This window comes from Prionailurus viverrinus, chromosome D3 (assembly GCF_022837055.1).
Source record: "Prionailurus viverrinus isolate Anna chromosome D3, UM_Priviv_1.0, whole genome shotgun sequence".
Taxonomy (NCBI): Eukaryota; Metazoa; Chordata; class Mammalia; order Carnivora; family Felidae; genus Prionailurus; species Prionailurus viverrinus.
The window spans coordinates 39,147,308-39,164,633 of record NC_062572.1 but is presented as its reverse complement, the minus strand read 5'-3'; the positions used below and the strand labels follow the sequence as shown (position 1 = coordinate 39,164,633).

The window sequence follows — 17,326 nt, the reverse complement described above, 5'->3', positions numbered from 1 at the left end:
ACCAAACATTCATTTTGACAATCTGTAAGGCAGCATTTAGTGATAAATAGCATTGTCTTTCATCAATCTCTTTTGTTTAATGGTTTATTCATAGCACATTGAATTTTTTTCTTCTCTAAATATCATATATTTTATGAACATAACTGATAGCCATGTTGTAAAATTATATTTTATGATGACAAAAGGGAGCTGGAATCACACATAAAGCAAACAATAGTCTGTTAAACTCAGTCATAAAAAATCGTAAGGTCTGTGGACCTGAAAAAAACTTTTAGAGATAAATAAACTCAAACCCAGAGAGGTTAAGAGACATTCTCAAGGTCACACAACCTGCTTAGCAGCAGATTGTAACTAAGGACCCAAATCTTCTGCCAACTCTTTGCTCCACAGCTGCGGACAGATGTGGAAATGGAACAAGAGACACAAAACCTGGTGGAGGCTTCAAGGGCATTTCCAAGGGTGCACCGTGCACTCTGGGGTACAGAAGTTAAGTTGTTTTGTTTCGTCATTTTATTTTTCCAGACAATTGCAAAATAATGAATTTTGTCACTGATGATAGACAAGAAGAATTACTCACAGTTCTATACCACATAGCAAGAGCAGGTACAAATTACACACTTTTATTTAAAAGTAAGATGAGTCAGAGCATTAGGAAAAACAAAAACAAAACACCATGCCCAGAGCAAAGCAGACAGGCTAACAGCAAAACCCCATTATGAAGTTTGATGCATAAGGCACTCTTCATCACATGTGTGTGCCAGTAGATCTCTGCTCCCAAGTCATAAATGTATGGCATAAGCAGCTCTTGGACACTTGGTGGGTGTGCGTGAGAAATTCTGGACATTTTCCTCTGTTTATCACTGAGACCCTCATTACAAGAGAGATTATGCTCATGATGATTATTTTTGACCCACTCTACAGACTGCAGCAGGTTGGTGGCCATCAGCACCAGCAGACCATTAGCTGGATATATGTTACAGAACAGTGTCGATTATCTAAGTGGAAGATTCTACCTAAATGCCCACAGGCATTCTATTTTATTCACAGGCAAGAGTTGGAAGTCAGTGGTATTTCCCTGATCTCAGTTCAGTGCCAAAAGAATTGGGAGAAATTAGGCATGTAAGGGAATCATAGCCACTGAAGCACACACTTTTAGCATGCCATGCAAAGGCCTGGTCCAGGACCACAGGCTGCTGGTTTCCAATCCTTCACATGATGGTCGTCAAAAGGAAAGATGTTTGTATGGATTTTATATGCAGATGATGTATCAAGATTTCTTATAACAACAAATACCACTTCCTATGAATCTAGTGGTCTTCTTCTTCGATGGTTCATCTCAGCAACATCTTCAAAATCTCAAACTGTCTCAATGTGTATCTCCTAGGCTGAAATGCCACGATTTTAAATGTGACAGGTAAGATAGCAAGAAGTCTTATGTAGGCAAACTGTGATATAAACAACTTGACCACAGAGAATTTAACTCTTGGTCAACACTTGATGATTTTTTTTTACTCAATGGGGAAACAATCAGTCATGTAATTGGTAGCATAAAAAATCATTCAAATACCGCAGAAGGGAACATGAAGAAACATTCTCCTAAGACAAATACAATGAAAGAGAAGTTACGAGAAGTAGAGAGAATCAGCCTGCCAGGTTTTGAGGGTGATATTCTTGTTAACTTAACATTTGATAAAACAAAAGGAGTCCAAATTTACATTTGATCGAAATATCCAGGACAATACAAGTCTATCTGAAGGACCACCAAACACTTGCTATCATAGCCAACAACTTATAATAGGTACAATTATCTCACTAAACAAACTGAGGAATAAGGAACAAGAAGGGATGTGTATAGAGCTTGAACTGTCCTTTATCAGGCCATGTACAGATGGCTTTCATACAAGTACTTATGTAGCACTTAACTCTGGGCCAGATCCTGTTCTAAGCACTTTATAAATACCAATTCATTAAATCATCATAAAAACCATATGAAATAGGCATTATGTACATTTTACTGATAATGAAACTGGGGCATAAGAGGTTACATAATGTGCCTCCTGAGACCACAATGTGTGTCTGGCTTTAGTGTATGAGTGAGTAATCAGTATACTAGATCAACATCATCACACTCACTAAAGACTTCAACAATTCTTAAACTTTTATTTTATAATTAAAATGTAGAATGAGTTTTTAAAATCTCTAAAATGTGTGGTCTGAATATGTACTATATGACCATTAAATGATCCCCAAATGCCATATGAGAACTTAATACGGACTAAAGGTGGCACTTTAAGCCAGGGGAGTAAACGGAACTATCATTAGGACACGTGAGTATCCATCTGGGAAGACTAACTCAATTATAAGCCTACCACAGCAATGTATGCAAAACTAACTTTAGAGGGAGAGAAAACAGACACAATACAATGGAATACAATGCCACTGTTAAAAAAGACCTGAATTTGCTGAGGTGTCATGATAGCCATGACATACTGATACATATAAAGCAAGCATCAGATGAGTAGAACACAACTGTTTATATAAGCATTATTCACATAGCTGCATAACTACATAATACAGACCTGGAAGTATATACATGAAATCATTTTGAGTGGCTCACCTAGAAAGGGGAGCCAGCAGAGAGAAAGCCTTTTTACACTCTTCTGTCTTATTAGAATTTTTAAATGGCATTATAATTAGTTTTCAAAAATCAGTGTGCCCCCCCCACACACACACAAAACTAAGTGATGATGATGCCAGGCAAGTAGATAGGACATAGGTCCCAAGAAGCCTTGTGTGTCTTGTTAAGGAACTTTCAGTTTATTCTTAGTCAATGAATTGCCAGAAAAAGCTTTTAAGCAGAGGGAAGGAAAAAAAAATTCTTGCATTCTGTAAAGATCTTATTAGTGGCAGTATGGAGAATTAACGTAAAAAATAGCAAGACTAGAAACAGGAAAGATGCTTACGGAGGCTTTTAATATCTACCGATAATTGAGAATTTGCCATGTGCCATGTATAGTACCTAATTCCGCTCATTTAAGCCTTAAAACTCACTGTACTGGAACTATACAATCCCCATGTCACCTATGAGGCTCAGAGACGTTCACAGCTAGTCAGTAAAAACCTGGACTGCAAATTCAAACCCGGGTCCGTGTGCTGAACCGCAATCCAGAACACTGCAGGAGGCTGGACAAGTGACAATGAGGACCACAACCAATGCAGAGCCGGAGCTGGGAACAGGCGGGAGGGGCAGGTTCACCACCCACGCAGGAGACAAGACAGGCAGTACCTGATGACCGGCTGGATGCAGAGGACAAAGATGGCAGGGAATTTTAAACTGACACCCAGGTTTCAGGCTTGGAAGAAATACCCAAATTTTCCATAATGTGATAATTTTTACTTTTATAATGTTATCAATATCTCCTGATACCTTCAAGGACTTTATAGACAGCTCGTGGACAATGACATTTTTGTACCTACTTTTCAATTCCAACTTTCTGGTGCATTACTAAAGCTTCAAAGCCTCCCCCCCCCCCAACCCCCGGTACAGTATCTTGCAATGAATCTTTCATCTTTCAAGTCTATTCACTGCAAATACTGGCAGACTATGAGGGGTTATGAAACTCCTTTCTTGCTTTCTCCTCAGGGAGCTTTATGATTTTCACCTGAGCTAACACTAGAACCTATCAGGAATATTAGAATCCCTCCTGGCTTCCTCTGGTTTTAATCACAGAGAAAATGGAGATCTTGAATATATGTAAATCTATAGATAGACACAGATATACATCCATATATACATACACGCACTCACACAGAGCATCCAATCATGTACATATGCACATTTGTTTTTCTATTCTTGCCTAAACTACACCTTAATGTAGCTGTTTTTAATGGTGGGGCAGGGGCGGGGTCCATGACTTTAATGGTGGAGTAAGAGTGGCATCTATGATGTCTTCAGGGACTCTAGAAGCCTCCTTAAAATTTCGTGTGCAAATGGATCTAAGCACTTCTCTAAGGAGATTATCAATAGCTTTCATTAGATGTTCAAAAGGGTCTCAGACCTAAAAAAAGATTAAGAGCCACATGGCTGTCCTTTAAGGGAATCTGTCATTAATCAATCCACTGACTAAACAACATATTTAGGAGTCTTCGCTAAGCAGACAAAGCAGTTCACCGCAGCTGTTCATCACGGATATACAGGCCAGGCAACAAGGCATGCTTCAAATCCTGCTTTTTCAACTGATGCCTATTTTTGCCATCTATTTGTTAGGCTAATGGGGAAAAATCATCACCTACATAATTAAACATAACTCGCTGCAAGGCTTCAGTTAAGATGGCAGTGAAGGATGGCTGATTGTGTATTTTTAAACTCTCATTTTAGAGACTACTTCCTTGTTATTTTGAACATTTTTCATAGATTAATTCTGTATCCCAAACTGCTTCCAAGATTATAACAAGAAGCATTCTACAAAAAGAGAACACAGAACTCATGATACAACAAAAGTATTCTTTAATAAGTTAGTGGATATAATTCCTACTGTTTTGTGAATCTATTTTACTATAATCTCAGATGCAAAAATTCTCATTTCTCCAGAACTACTGACCTTATTGGTAGTAAGAAATTTGGCTGGTGTGTGTGTGTGTGTGTAAATCCAGTTACCCTAACCTACCCACTGACTGATTTATAGTCTCAGAAACAAAAAGAAAACACTTAGCAGAGTGGGTGATATACTGTTGGATTTAGGAAGCTTTATACCAACAAAAATCTTTATGAACAAAGAGAAAGAACCCACACAGTATAAGATAAAATACTACATAGAAAAAACTTTTAAAAATAACTTCTGAAGTTGTCTGATAATTCACTGGCCATCACTGAGTAGATGCCACAAATATCTGAGTGTAGTGTCTACAACAATAAACCACATATTTTTTTCCCCAAATGACTAAACCCTTCTAGGGAAAAAAGACAAAGATATTTCTAATATAAATTTGCTTTAACTGAAAGAGAAGAGCTGTGAAAACTATCTACTCTTGATTCTGAATACCACTATTTTCTTCTTTTAATTTCTCTTCCTCTGAACATCTCTGAACACGACATTCAGCTTCCAGTTGGAACTGCAGATAAGCAGACTGTACAGGGGCTCCAAGCCTCCCCCACCCCAAGAAGGAACAGGCAATCCTGATCAGACTGTCCAGCCTCACTACTTCAGATGTGTTAAACCATTTCCCAGGCCTCTGGTATTTTGAATCCCACCATTACAGAGAAGTGGATTCTAAGAATAGGAAAAATACCTGAGCTACAAGTTCAGGATGGATCTTCAGTTTTGCCCCAGAACTTACAGCTTTAGAGAACATGAGAAATGAACATGAATGAGAATTCTCTCCGTTCTTCAGAGTCCCAGCCATTAATCAGCTTAAATGACTTCACTTTGCAAGGAGTCTAGTTTTAAAATATACTTCTTTCTCTGCCCTCAATATGCCTTGTGATTTAAACCCCAACCAAAGGTGTGTATATAATACACACAGTATTTTTTTCAAAACATGTTTTTTCCCTAGAACTCTTTCTTTCAATTAATTTTTTAAAATTTAAATCCAAGTTAGTTGACATATAGTGTGATAATGATTTCAGAAATAGAATTTAGTGATTCATCACTTATATATAACACCCAATGCTCATCACAAGTGCCCTCCTTAATGCCCATCACCCATTTAGCCCATCCCCCCACCCAACACCATGCCAGAAACCCTGTTTGTTTTCTGTATTTAAGAGTCTCTTATGGTTTGCCTCCCTCTCTGTTTTTATCTTATTTTTCCTTCCCTTTCCCTAAGTTCATCTGTTTTGTTTCTTAAGTTCCACATGAGCGAAATCATATGATATTCTTCTTTCTCTAGCTGACTTATTTCACTTAACATAATACACTCTAGTTCCACCCATGTTGTTGCAAATGGCAAGGTTTCATTCTTTTTGATTGCCAGGTAATATTCCACATACATACATATATGTATGTATTCCATTTTGTGTGTGTGTGTGTGTGTGTGTGTGTGTGTGTGTGTGTATATATATATCACATCTTCTTTATTCCTAGGAGAACTCTTAAATATCAATGATGTTATCTTAAAATGGGGCAGCAAAATACATACAGAAGAGAAAAACAAACAGTAAAACAAACAAGCACACACTTTAAGTATTTGACAGAGCACCTGGACAGAGACTACAATCTGATTCTAAGCACATGAGAATTCATAGTATAATTAGGTATTTCATTTTTGTTTATACAACTACCAAAAAAGCCATGCATGGTCATCAATGTGGCTAATGATTAATATTTAAAGTATTATCTAAAAAGGATCTATATTAAAACTACAATAGGGTTCTCAGTGATTAGCAAGTAATTTGGAAGCACATTCAAAGCACAAAACCTTGACATTTGACTGAACTGTTTTGGTTGAAAAAGTCCTACTTGTCTGAAATTGTTCTACAGGGGGTTATAACAAATACGAATTTTCATGGCAGAATTTTTCTGCACCTGCAAAGCTAAACACAAATCCAGGCTTTATAAAAAACAAAACACAGACACAGGTTTTTCAGATTCTATTTAATGTACTGGCATATTTAAAAAATAGATTTTTAAAAATATAATTCAGGTCTGGGTACAGAAGTTAAATTTAGAGAGAGTGTGTAAGCTATTCTTTCACTTGGACTTCATAAGGAAAGTTGAGAGAGAACAACAGTGTGTTCAAATAAAGCTGTCATGTCTAGGGCCATTAGGAGATTAAATTGGGAAGGTGTCTTTGTTCCCCAACTACCCCCAGCTCTTTCCAAAAGAACCCCCCACAGCACATCATCCTACAGATGGCTGAAATTTCCTTATCAGGACACAAAGTATTTCTTTCCAAAATCGTAACAGATTACTACAGATTTTAGAGATGTAGAGGGACAGGGTATAATGCAAAAATGTGTTAAGGAGTGTCCAAGAAAAAGATGTTGCTAAAGGAAGCAGGGGGAGAAAAAGTAGAAACACCAAATCCACATGATGATTTTGCCTTGCTTTAGGAGACAAAGGAGAGCAAATGAGGAAATATATCTGTTTTCCTCATAAAGATGGAAGGAGCAGCATCACAACAAGAGTAGAAGATGTGGAATAGCAGTATCTATCAACACTAAGATTTCAGATGAATCTCCAATGATGGGTGGTTTTCAGACTTGACATTCACCCTGAAGCACAGAAGATCAGGGAACTGAGATGGAACACCTCAGTTGATAGGCCATGCTTGATGGGGGCAGCCAAGAGCATTACTGTGGTCAAAGAGAGGCAAGTCCCAGTGAGGATGAAGTCTCGGGAGACTTGGTCCTGGCTAGTGTTCTGAATAAATACTGTCAAGAAGGGCAGCGAGAAAGTTCTGGGGAGAGCAAAGGACTAGAATCTGAGAAGTATAATTTTAAGAATTCTTACATTTGGGCACCTGGGTGGCTCAGTCAATTATGTGTCCAACTCTTGATTTTGGCTCAGGCCATGATCTTGTGGTCTATGAGATCAGGCCCCACATCAGGCTCTTTGTTGACATTGCAGAAGCTGCTTGAGATTCTCTCTCTCCCTCTCTCACTGCCCTTCCCCCACTTTCTCTCTCAAAATAAATAGACATTTAGAAAATGAATTCTTGCATTTAATAAAGTGAACTATACATCAGTCACTATATTGTGCTAAACGCTTTATATACATTTTATGTAATTCCTCAAAGTCCCTAAGAAGTGGGTGATACTATCTTCCACTTTCAGTTAAAAAACTAAGAGTCATAGAAACACATCAGAGTCCTTCTTCTATTGAGGGGAGAAAAATTTAAAGGCCTTATTGAGGAAGCACATGTCCAAGCACCAAGCCAATTAAAGATGCTCAAAAGTGCACCTCTCCCAGAGAATCACAAAGCAGAGGGAATTTTTAAAAAAGAAAGAAACCCAATCAGTCTTCACAGAGATTACAGTTCTACCCAGACACAAAACACACTTGTGTGCAATCACACAGAACAACATAAAAAGCCATCAGACATGCTATGTACACAAATGACAACCAGAACCACAATTTACAACAATCATTCCAGCAATACAAATCTGTTACAGTTGTTATCAAAATGAAGTGGAGGGCTTACTCCCAAATGAAGGCAGTAATGGTAGGGGCCGAGAGAAGAAACTGAAGGGGCAAAACCTGAGCAGACTAGATTGCCAGACACACTCAAGCAGAGAGAGGAGGAATGGCAGCTGGCCACAGGGCAATGAGAGTAGAAGGCCCTTCCCAAGGATGAGGAGCCCATGAAGCAGACTCACACAGGTAGACTGAGAAGAGGAATCGGTCTTCATGTACTGAGTGTAAGCCTGCTGAGGGCCACGCTGGGGAAGAGGCCAGAAGACCAAGAGAAAGGTCTGGGAGGTTATGGCCTCCATGAGGTCTAGTCAGAACTCGAGTTACGGGGATGGATGAGATGCCCCGGGAGCCATGCAGAATGGGGCCCTAGATGGAAGCCCAGGAGAAGAGGAGGACTTTCGGAAGCACCTGGTGAGGAGTGGCTGGGAACAAGCAAAAGCAGCAGCTGACCACGGACAGAGTCCTGGAGCAGAGGGGGTGTAAGTCAAGGATGTAAGTCAAGGTGTAAGTCAAGTCAAGGATGAAATCATCTGTGGGCACAGTTTCGGCAGTGGTTGAAGTAAGGGCCAGGATGCAGTGCTTGGAGGGTGGGTAAAGTTTAGAAAATGAAGAAAAGAGAGAATTCAGGTGAACATTTCAAGAAGCTAGACCAGACTAAGGAGATGAGCTATTGAGAGGAGGGCAGGACCAAGGGACAGCATGCTTTCCTAAAGATGGCACAGACAGGCATACTTATGTTCTAGATATAAACATTCAGAAGGGAAGGCAACTTACAAGCAGGACATGAGATGACTGACGGGTAGTGGATGAATTCTCTCTGGAAAAGCAGAAACTGGAAAGCTCCAGAGCATAGGTAAAGGGATGAGGAGCAGGAAGATTTCTTCCAGTCCAACCCGGGAAAGATGTATGAATAGGTGTGAGTCACAGTTTGTGGCAGGAAGTGGAGGAAGGACACAGCACATCCATCAAGGGACTGACTCCTTCTGCTGGGAGGGAGGGAGAGAGGGCAGGTGCCTGAGAGAAGAGCTTTCCTAGGAAACAGGTGGCACTCAGACTGATGACCCAGAAAGATGCCCAGGCACTGCCCTCTCAGCAGACTGTAGGTCTGCAGTGCCACCAATCTGCAAGGCTTTGTGGTTCTTCTCCAGCAGTGCCTGGTGGCTTAGTTAGGTGCAGAAGTTAGGCACACATGATTCATCCAGAGCCGGGGTTTGGGCGGTCACATATGGGGAGAGGATGACAGGGGGACAAGGCAGTTGAAGATCCTGGCAAGAGAGTGGCTGAAATGATGGACACAGGGGGCCTAGCTTGGCAGGGGCAGGTGTGAAGCCAGAAGGAAGAAAAAGGACAAATTCAACAACCACAAGTGTCAATGAAAGGAAAAACTGGTGTTGTGAAAATAAGGGGAAGAAAAGGCTGCACTGGCAGTGGACGGGACCACAAAGTGGGACTTAAAGGTCCACACTGCAGGGGCACCTGAGTGGCTCAGTCAGTTAAGCCTCCAACTCTTGATTTCACTCAGGACATGATCTCACGGTTTGTGAGTTCGAGCCTCAAGTTGAGTTCTGTGCTGACAGCTCGGAACCTGCGTGGGATTCTCTGTCTGCCCCTCCCATGCGTGCTCTCTCTCTCTCTCTCTCCCTCAAAAGTAAATAAATAAACTTATAAAAATAAAGGTCCACACTGCAGAAGGTGTTTGGTTCTGATCTATGCAAGTGTGGCGTGCATTGGTGGACTGTGCTGGAAAGGAGGGTCAGGCCCTGGGGGGAGGGACTCAAGGTACCAGGTGCTCATGTGGGCAAAGGATGTGCAAGGATGAGAACAAGACTGTGGCAGGAGAAGAGGAAGACTCAGGAGCACAGCACGTGAGTGTGCACACACACAACCATGCACATGCACAATCCAATGAAGTAATAGGGGTGGAAACGGTAGGGAGGAGACGGCATAAACCTCAAGGGAGGAAGGCTGGGTGCGTGACAAAATACTAATGAGCAGGCAGGAGGCAGGAGGAGGCTGGGCCCACTGACCCTGAGGGATGGAGAAGTGGGTCTGGCAGAGGAGAAAGTGCACTCTCAGGAAGCAGAGGTTAAGGCCAAGCAGCTGTGCATGCTGGCTGGGGAAAGGAGGGACCCATATGTTGAGCTAAGGATGATGCATCCCTTGTTTTGCCACAGGGCGTGCTGCAGAGATCACAAGAGAATGACAGGAGGGGGCTGGCCATGAGAAGTCACTCTGGCCAGGGTCAGATCAGCCCAGCAGTGGAAAGGGGATGCACCTGTGGGCAGTGGCTTCCAAACACAGCCATGTCCTAATCCCTGAATGTGTGAATACAGTATGTTACAGGACAAAAGGGACTGTGCGGATGTGATTAAGTGGGGAATCTCAAGATGGAGAGGTTATCCTGGATTATCCACGTGGGCCCAATGTCATCACAAAGGTCCTTGCAGAAGGGATGCCGAAGGACCAGGGAAGGAGATGTGACCATGGAAAGAGGTTGCAGTGATGTGGGTCCACAAGTTAAGAAATGCAGGTGGCCTCTAGAAGCTACAAAAGGCAAGGAAACAGATTCTCCCCTACAGCCTGCAGAAGGAACATAGCCCTGTTGACCCATTTTAGACTTTTGACTTCCTGAACTTAAGATAATAAATTTGTGTTGTTTTAAACCACTAAGTTTATTGTAATTTGTTACAATAGAAGAAAGAAAGAAAGAAAGAAAGAAAGAAAGAAAGAAAGAAAGAAAGAAAAAGAGCAACAATTCCCTTGCTATATAAAATTCAAACTACAACTATATACTACACTATAAAAGACATATTGAGAAGCCTAGGAGAGTTTTAGTTTTTCCAGGACAACTTTCATCTTGTCCTGAAATACCAATCATATTAAAATATGTAACTGTCTCTGACCTGCAGGGACCTAAAGCACGCATTTAGCCTATTTGCTTGGCTATCCAACACTGGCTGGGAGACAGGAACATCTGCTGGGCATAAAAATCAGAGCTTTCTGGGCCAGTGACTAAGGACAATGGGGAAGAGTGGTTTGTGGGACAAGGGCGGTTTAGCACAAGGGCAGGAGCTGTACTTCTCCAGTCAGACTTGCCTCCAGAGTGCAGGGACAGGTATAGGTGGAGGTCCCACTTGCTCATGGGCAGATTACACTGGGGGTGGCACCTGCCTTCTTGCTAGTCCTACACTGTCCCCGACCTTCACTCCCACCAGCATGAGCTGGGAAGACAGAGGCTGCCAAGTCCACAGATTAGAGTGCAGGGTGGGACAGCTTCAGGAAAGGAAAGGGTTTGGGGGGGCATGGACCTCCAAAGGAAGATCAGAGAACAAGAGACACAGAGGCCTCACACTTGGATAAAGACTCTGAATGGTCTATGCGTGGACCAGCCTGGCAGGCACGGAAGAAGCTCTGTGTGGATGTGCCTCTGCAGAGAGGGCTAGACGGTGGGGACTTTGATTCCTGGCTGGCATATTTGAATTTGTGATAGGCAACAGGTCAGGAGGAATGCTTTGGGAAGATATGGCGGATGGTTAGATGACTGGCAGGGAGAGATATGAGAGAAAAGTTTTGGAACCAACTTCAAAACAAAAGAAAAATACTGTAGTGTGAGTCAAATCAAGATAGGCGCATTTCACCAGTAATGAAGACAAAATGTTTTTACATTTTCTGACAACAGAAGGTGTTTACATCCTTGTAAACTCACTACCCCAGATGGTAAAATAAATCATAAATTATAAAGAACTTCACTTTGTCTTATACAAAAATAAATTCAAAATAGACCTATAGACATGCAAAAACCTTGTATGCAAATAAAATAAGCATACGCTTTTTAAAAAATATACACATTGTCCCCAAAACAGACACTCAGATCAATGGAACAGAATAGAGAACCCAGAAATGGACCCACAAACGTATGGCCAACTAATCTTTGACAAAGGAAAGAATATCCAATGGAATAAAGACAGTCTCTTCAGCAAATGGTGCTGGGGAAAGTGGACAGCGACATGCAGAAAAATGAACCTGGACCACTTTCTTACACCATACACAAAAATAAACTCAAAATGGATGAAAGACCTAAATGTAAGACAGGAAGTCATCAAAATCATAGAGGACAAAGCAGGAAAAACCTCTTTGATCTTGGCTGCAGCAACTTCTTACTCAACACGTCTCTGGAAGCAAGTGAAACAAAAGCAAAAATGTACTATTGGGACATCATCAGAATAAAAAGCTTCTTCACACAGAAGGAAACAATCAGCAAAAGTAAAAGGCAACTGACGGAATGGGAGAAGATAATTGCAAACAACATATCAGATAAAGGCTTAGTATCCAAAATCTATAAAGAACTTACCAAACTCAACACCCAAAAAACAAATAATCCAGTGAAGAAATGGGCAAAAGACATGAATAGACACTTCTCCAAAGAAGACATCCAGATGGCCAACTGACACATGAAAGAATGCTCCACATAACTCATCATCAGGGAAATACAAATCAAAACCACAATGAGATACCACCTCACACCTGTCAGAATGGCTAAGAGATGCTGGCGACAAGAGATGCTGGCGAGGATGTGGAGAAAGAGGATCTCTTTTGCACCTGGTGGGAATGCAAGCTGGTGCAGCCACTCTGGAAAACAGTATGGAGGTTCCTCAACAAGTTAAAAATAGAACTACCCTAGGACCCAGCAATTGCACTACTAGGCATTTATCCAAGGGATAAAGGTATGCTGTTTCGAAAGGACACATGCACCCCCATGTTTATAGCAGCACTATCAACAATAGCCGAAGTATGGAAAGAGCCCAAATGTCCATTGATGGATGAATGGATAAAGAAGATGTGGTATATATACAATGGAGTATTACTCAGCAATCAAAAAGAATGAAATCTTGCCATTTGCAACTACATGGATGGAACTAGAGGGTATTATGCTAAGTGAACTTAGTCAGAGAAAGACAAGTATCATATGACTTCACTCATACAAGGACTTATAGACACAGAACAGATGAACATAAGGGTAGAGAAACAAAAATAATATAAAAGCAGGGAAGGGAACAAAACAGAAGAGACTCTTAAATATGGAGAACAAACAGAGGGTTACAGCAAGGGGTGTGGGAGGGGGGATGGGCTAAATGGGTAAGGGGCATTAAGGAATCTACTCCTGAAATCATTGTTGCACTATATGCTAACTAACTTGAATGTAAATTAATAAAAAAAGTATAAAAGCCTCTGTCATTCCAAATATATGTATATATATGCATATATATATGTGTGTGTATATATATATATATATATATATGTCTGGTTTGCATGACGGAACTGATCACATGTGTATGTCTCTGTGTCACTGGTACATCTTCTAAAAGTTGAATATTAGGATGGAAATTATATATTAAAAGTAAAGTAATACTTAATATATTTTAATAGTTTTCTATTCAGGATATGCAAACTATTTCATTTTATTTTCAACTATTTCAGTTTTCAAAAGCTGAGAAGTTCCATCTCAGCTGGCCGACCTGAACACCATTATTATAATATTTACACAATAAAAATGGACAGGAACAGTCAAGAGCACAATGCCAATCCAAAACTGAGTTTAATCTGATCATCCTTCTTAGAATACTGGCCCTTTTTATTCTCTACTGAAACTTATTTTCAGTTATAAACCACGTTATTTCATCTTAGAATATAAATGTGCAGTCAGAGTAACACTGTATCTTGAGCGCAAAGATCTTCAGTCATCAGGACAAATCAGAGGTAATAACTGGTAAGCTTTCTCCTTGTTCAGGGATGGATGAGATCCCACCTCTGCATGGAACACCCAGGAAACTCACGACTTGTACATTCCACTGAGAAGAATATTCTACCTCATATTGTTGTCGCATTTTAGGGCATATCTTACATCCCAACTAGGATGGCAAGATTTTAAGCAACCGTGTAATAAACTCCTTAGTGTTTCAGTCCAGATCTTACATGGTGCTTTTTACAGAAAGAGCCTAAAAAACATGAGTAGCTTGACTGTTAACTTATGAGTGAAGAGAGAGGCATGTCGACACATCAGACATGCCCACTTTCTCACATGCTAACACTTTACAGTCACTTTCAGAGTCAACAAAAATTAGAGTCCACAAGCTCAAGAAAGTCATATTTTGAAGTCACATTATTAGCCAAGGAATCCTCAAAGATTATCTCCTACTCACTGCTCATCTTTACTGAGTGGACAGACTCATGGATGCTAGTTACACCCTCCAAAGGGAACCCACACCTGTCTTTACACGCCACATGTTCCCTCCCTTAGGACTTGCCAGTACCTCTTTAATCAGATCTCTATAAAGTCAAGGGAGAAAGCTTTATGAACCATAACCTATTATTACACAGTTCCCAATATTACCATATGGATTTATTTCAGGAACAGAAATCTCACATTTGCCGCTTAGAGGTTTTTTTAGTTAATGCTAGGTCACGAGGGAAAATCTGGGGGAGAAATTCTCTGTTCTGCAGGGGTTCTTGCACTAAGTGTTGTGTCCTAAAGGAGAAACTGAGCAATAGTGTTACTACACTCACTGGTGGAGCTGATGGAAGAATGCAGGCACTGGCCAGAACCTAGCAGCTCTCTGTCACCAGCTCTGGAAATGAGAGCACACTCCAGCCTAACACCCTAACATGTGCTTCAATCTGCAGTGGAAGGAAGAGAGAATCCTGGTCTGGAGACACACATACACAGGTCTGACTCAGACACAGCGTCCCTCATGGCCAATTTTGCTACATATAGGTTCTGACTTCAGTCACTGACTGTTCTTACATTTTTGTGGCTTCTAGATGCCTACAGTGATTCTCATCCAGGCCAAGCCACTGGGTTACAAGCCTGGCTTGTGTCCTCTGGTTGAACCTTGCATACTGGACTCACAAGCTACATCTTCCCTTTGGGCTCATAGCACCTGATAGACCTTAGCTATTTCCAGAGCTGACCCACTCCACCCTCCTGCCCTGCAGTGACCACATAGCAAGGGCACAAGTTGGGCCCAGGGACAGAGGGAAAGAACAACTATAGGCTACACTGGATTTCCCCAAAGCAGCTCTCTTTAAGAACCTATGCTCAGGGGCGCCTGGGTGGCTCAGTCGGTTAAGCGTCCGACTTCGGCTCAGGTCGTGATCTCACAGTCCGTGAGTTCAAGTCCTGCGTCGGGCTCTGTGCTGACAGCTCAGAGCCTGGAGCCTGCTTTGGATTCTGTGTCTCCCACTCTCTCTGCCCCTACCCTGCTCATGCTCTGTCTCTCTCTGTCTCAAAAATAAATACAACATTAAAAAAAAATTTTTAAAAAGAACCTATGCTCAGAGGTGAAAAGAGGTTACCCAGAAGTTGTTCAACATTGATTGATCATGAGCACATCTAGAACAGACACTGTGAGGAAACATGAAAGAGAAGGAAGAAGAGACCTCCCTACGTAGGGACCTTACATGCTTTCAGTGGAGCAAACACCTTAGGTCTCATCACATGACAGTCTCATCAGGAGTCAGCAGGTCCTGGACTCCTGAGCTGGGCCTCTGCTTGGTTCTTACAATATACTACCACACTGGACGTCTATCCTGCATCCAGAAGCCTGAGGAGGTTCTCAAGCTACAGTGTGCCATGCCACACCCCCCTGAGGGCCTAATTCAGTAGGTCTCAGGAATACCCATGCATCTTGGTTCTCCAAAGATCGATAAAGGCATCTGATGTGAAGACTGGCTCAAGTACTAAATATTTAGTATTTTGCAAACGTGACCTGCCAGCACTTGGTTTCTCTTTCCCTATTTGCTTCACTTCTTCTTCTCCCCCATTCTATTGCTATAGTCAGGATTAAAACCCCTAGCCCTTTTTCATAATGAAAAGTACTAGATATAACTCAAGGAATGTCATGAAAAGTAAAGCAAATAAAAAGTGCTAGCATCTCGCTGCAGGTTAAAATGCAATGTAATGATGCAAATCTGATGGAATTTTTCTACAAATTCCCCTGAAATACTGAAAGCACACACCAAGAATAGAAAGGGTAGCAGAAGATTTGGTACCATGGGTAAAGATGATCGCCTGAAGCCACCAGCCTCCATGCCAACAGCTGCTTGGTCAAGCAAGCCCATGCAGGCTACTCTGGGCATTGTCAGAGTCAGGTAGAACATGATTAAGGGGTTTCACCATCTCCTCCAACATGCTGCCTGATCCACCACTTTCATGCACCACATTAAAACGGATTCCTCAAACCTGATCCTTGGGCGGGCATGTGCTAATACAAAGAAAGACTAGTACCTGCTATTTAGTATGTGCATGTGGCTTCCAATGCCCTTTAGGTGTACAACTGACTGAGTCTTCCAACAACCCAGGGAGGTAGGTATGGTAGTTTCCCCCACTTTACAAGTGAAGATCCTGAAGCACAGAGAAACTGAGTGACTTGCCCAAGGTCACAGAGCAGGGAGATGGTAGCACTGACTTTCAAACCAGGTAGTCCAGCCCCAGAGCACACATTCTGAATTACAAAGGCTTCGATGGGTTTTATGTTATTTTCCAGCAAGACCTACAATCAAGTAAGTGGGTATTCTATCTGGGCAAATGATTTCCTTTTAATTAATTCTCTTAAGTGTTCACTCCTTGCAAAAATGTACAACAGTTAGTGGTTCACCTTGGAAAACAGTTCCACGGGTGCCGCTATAGCCTTCTGTTCTGTCAAGTACTGCTCCCAAGACCAAGCCTCCTGTGCAGCCACTGAGGGAACTAGAAAAGAAAACACAGTGACTTTTCTTGAAACAATTAGTGATAGAAGAATAATATTTAATTGAAGATAAACCCAACAAGCAGGCTGATTAGTTAAATAAACAAATAAATAAATAAAACCTGTATCTCTTACTTTCTGTGAGCATTTAGTAAAATCATCTAACAGTCCACCTACAGCTTCTCCTGTTTTTTTTTTTTTAACGTTTATTTTATTTTTGAGACAGAGAGAGGCAGAGCATGAACAGGGGAGGGGCAGAGAGAGAGGGAGACACAGAATCTGAAACAGGGTCCAGGCTCCGAGCTGTCAGCACAGAGCCCGACGAGGGGCTCGAACTCACGGACCGTGAGATTGTGACCTGAGCCGAAGTCGGACGCTTAACCCATCGAGACACCCAGGCGCCCCAGCTTTTCCTGTTTTAGAGCAGGCCTGTGAATGTATCTCACC

General features: G+C 41.6%; 1 protein-coding gene across 2 annotated transcripts in view; it reads right to left on the bottom strand.

Annotated features, from left to right (window-relative positions):
- The window catches only part of L3MBTL4 (L3MBTL histone methyl-lysine binding protein 4), a 447,392-nt gene that overhangs the window by 283,815 nt on the left and 146,251 nt on the right, over positions 1 to 17,326 (bottom strand). For both annotated transcript variants that reach the window (XM_047828725.1, XM_047828726.1), the window contains exon 5: positions 16,790 to 16,881. In XM_047828725.1, the coding sequence (XP_047684681.1) occupies positions 16,790 to 16,881 (92 nt within the window). The remainder of the gene's footprint in view (positions 1 to 16,789; positions 16,882 to 17,326) is intronic.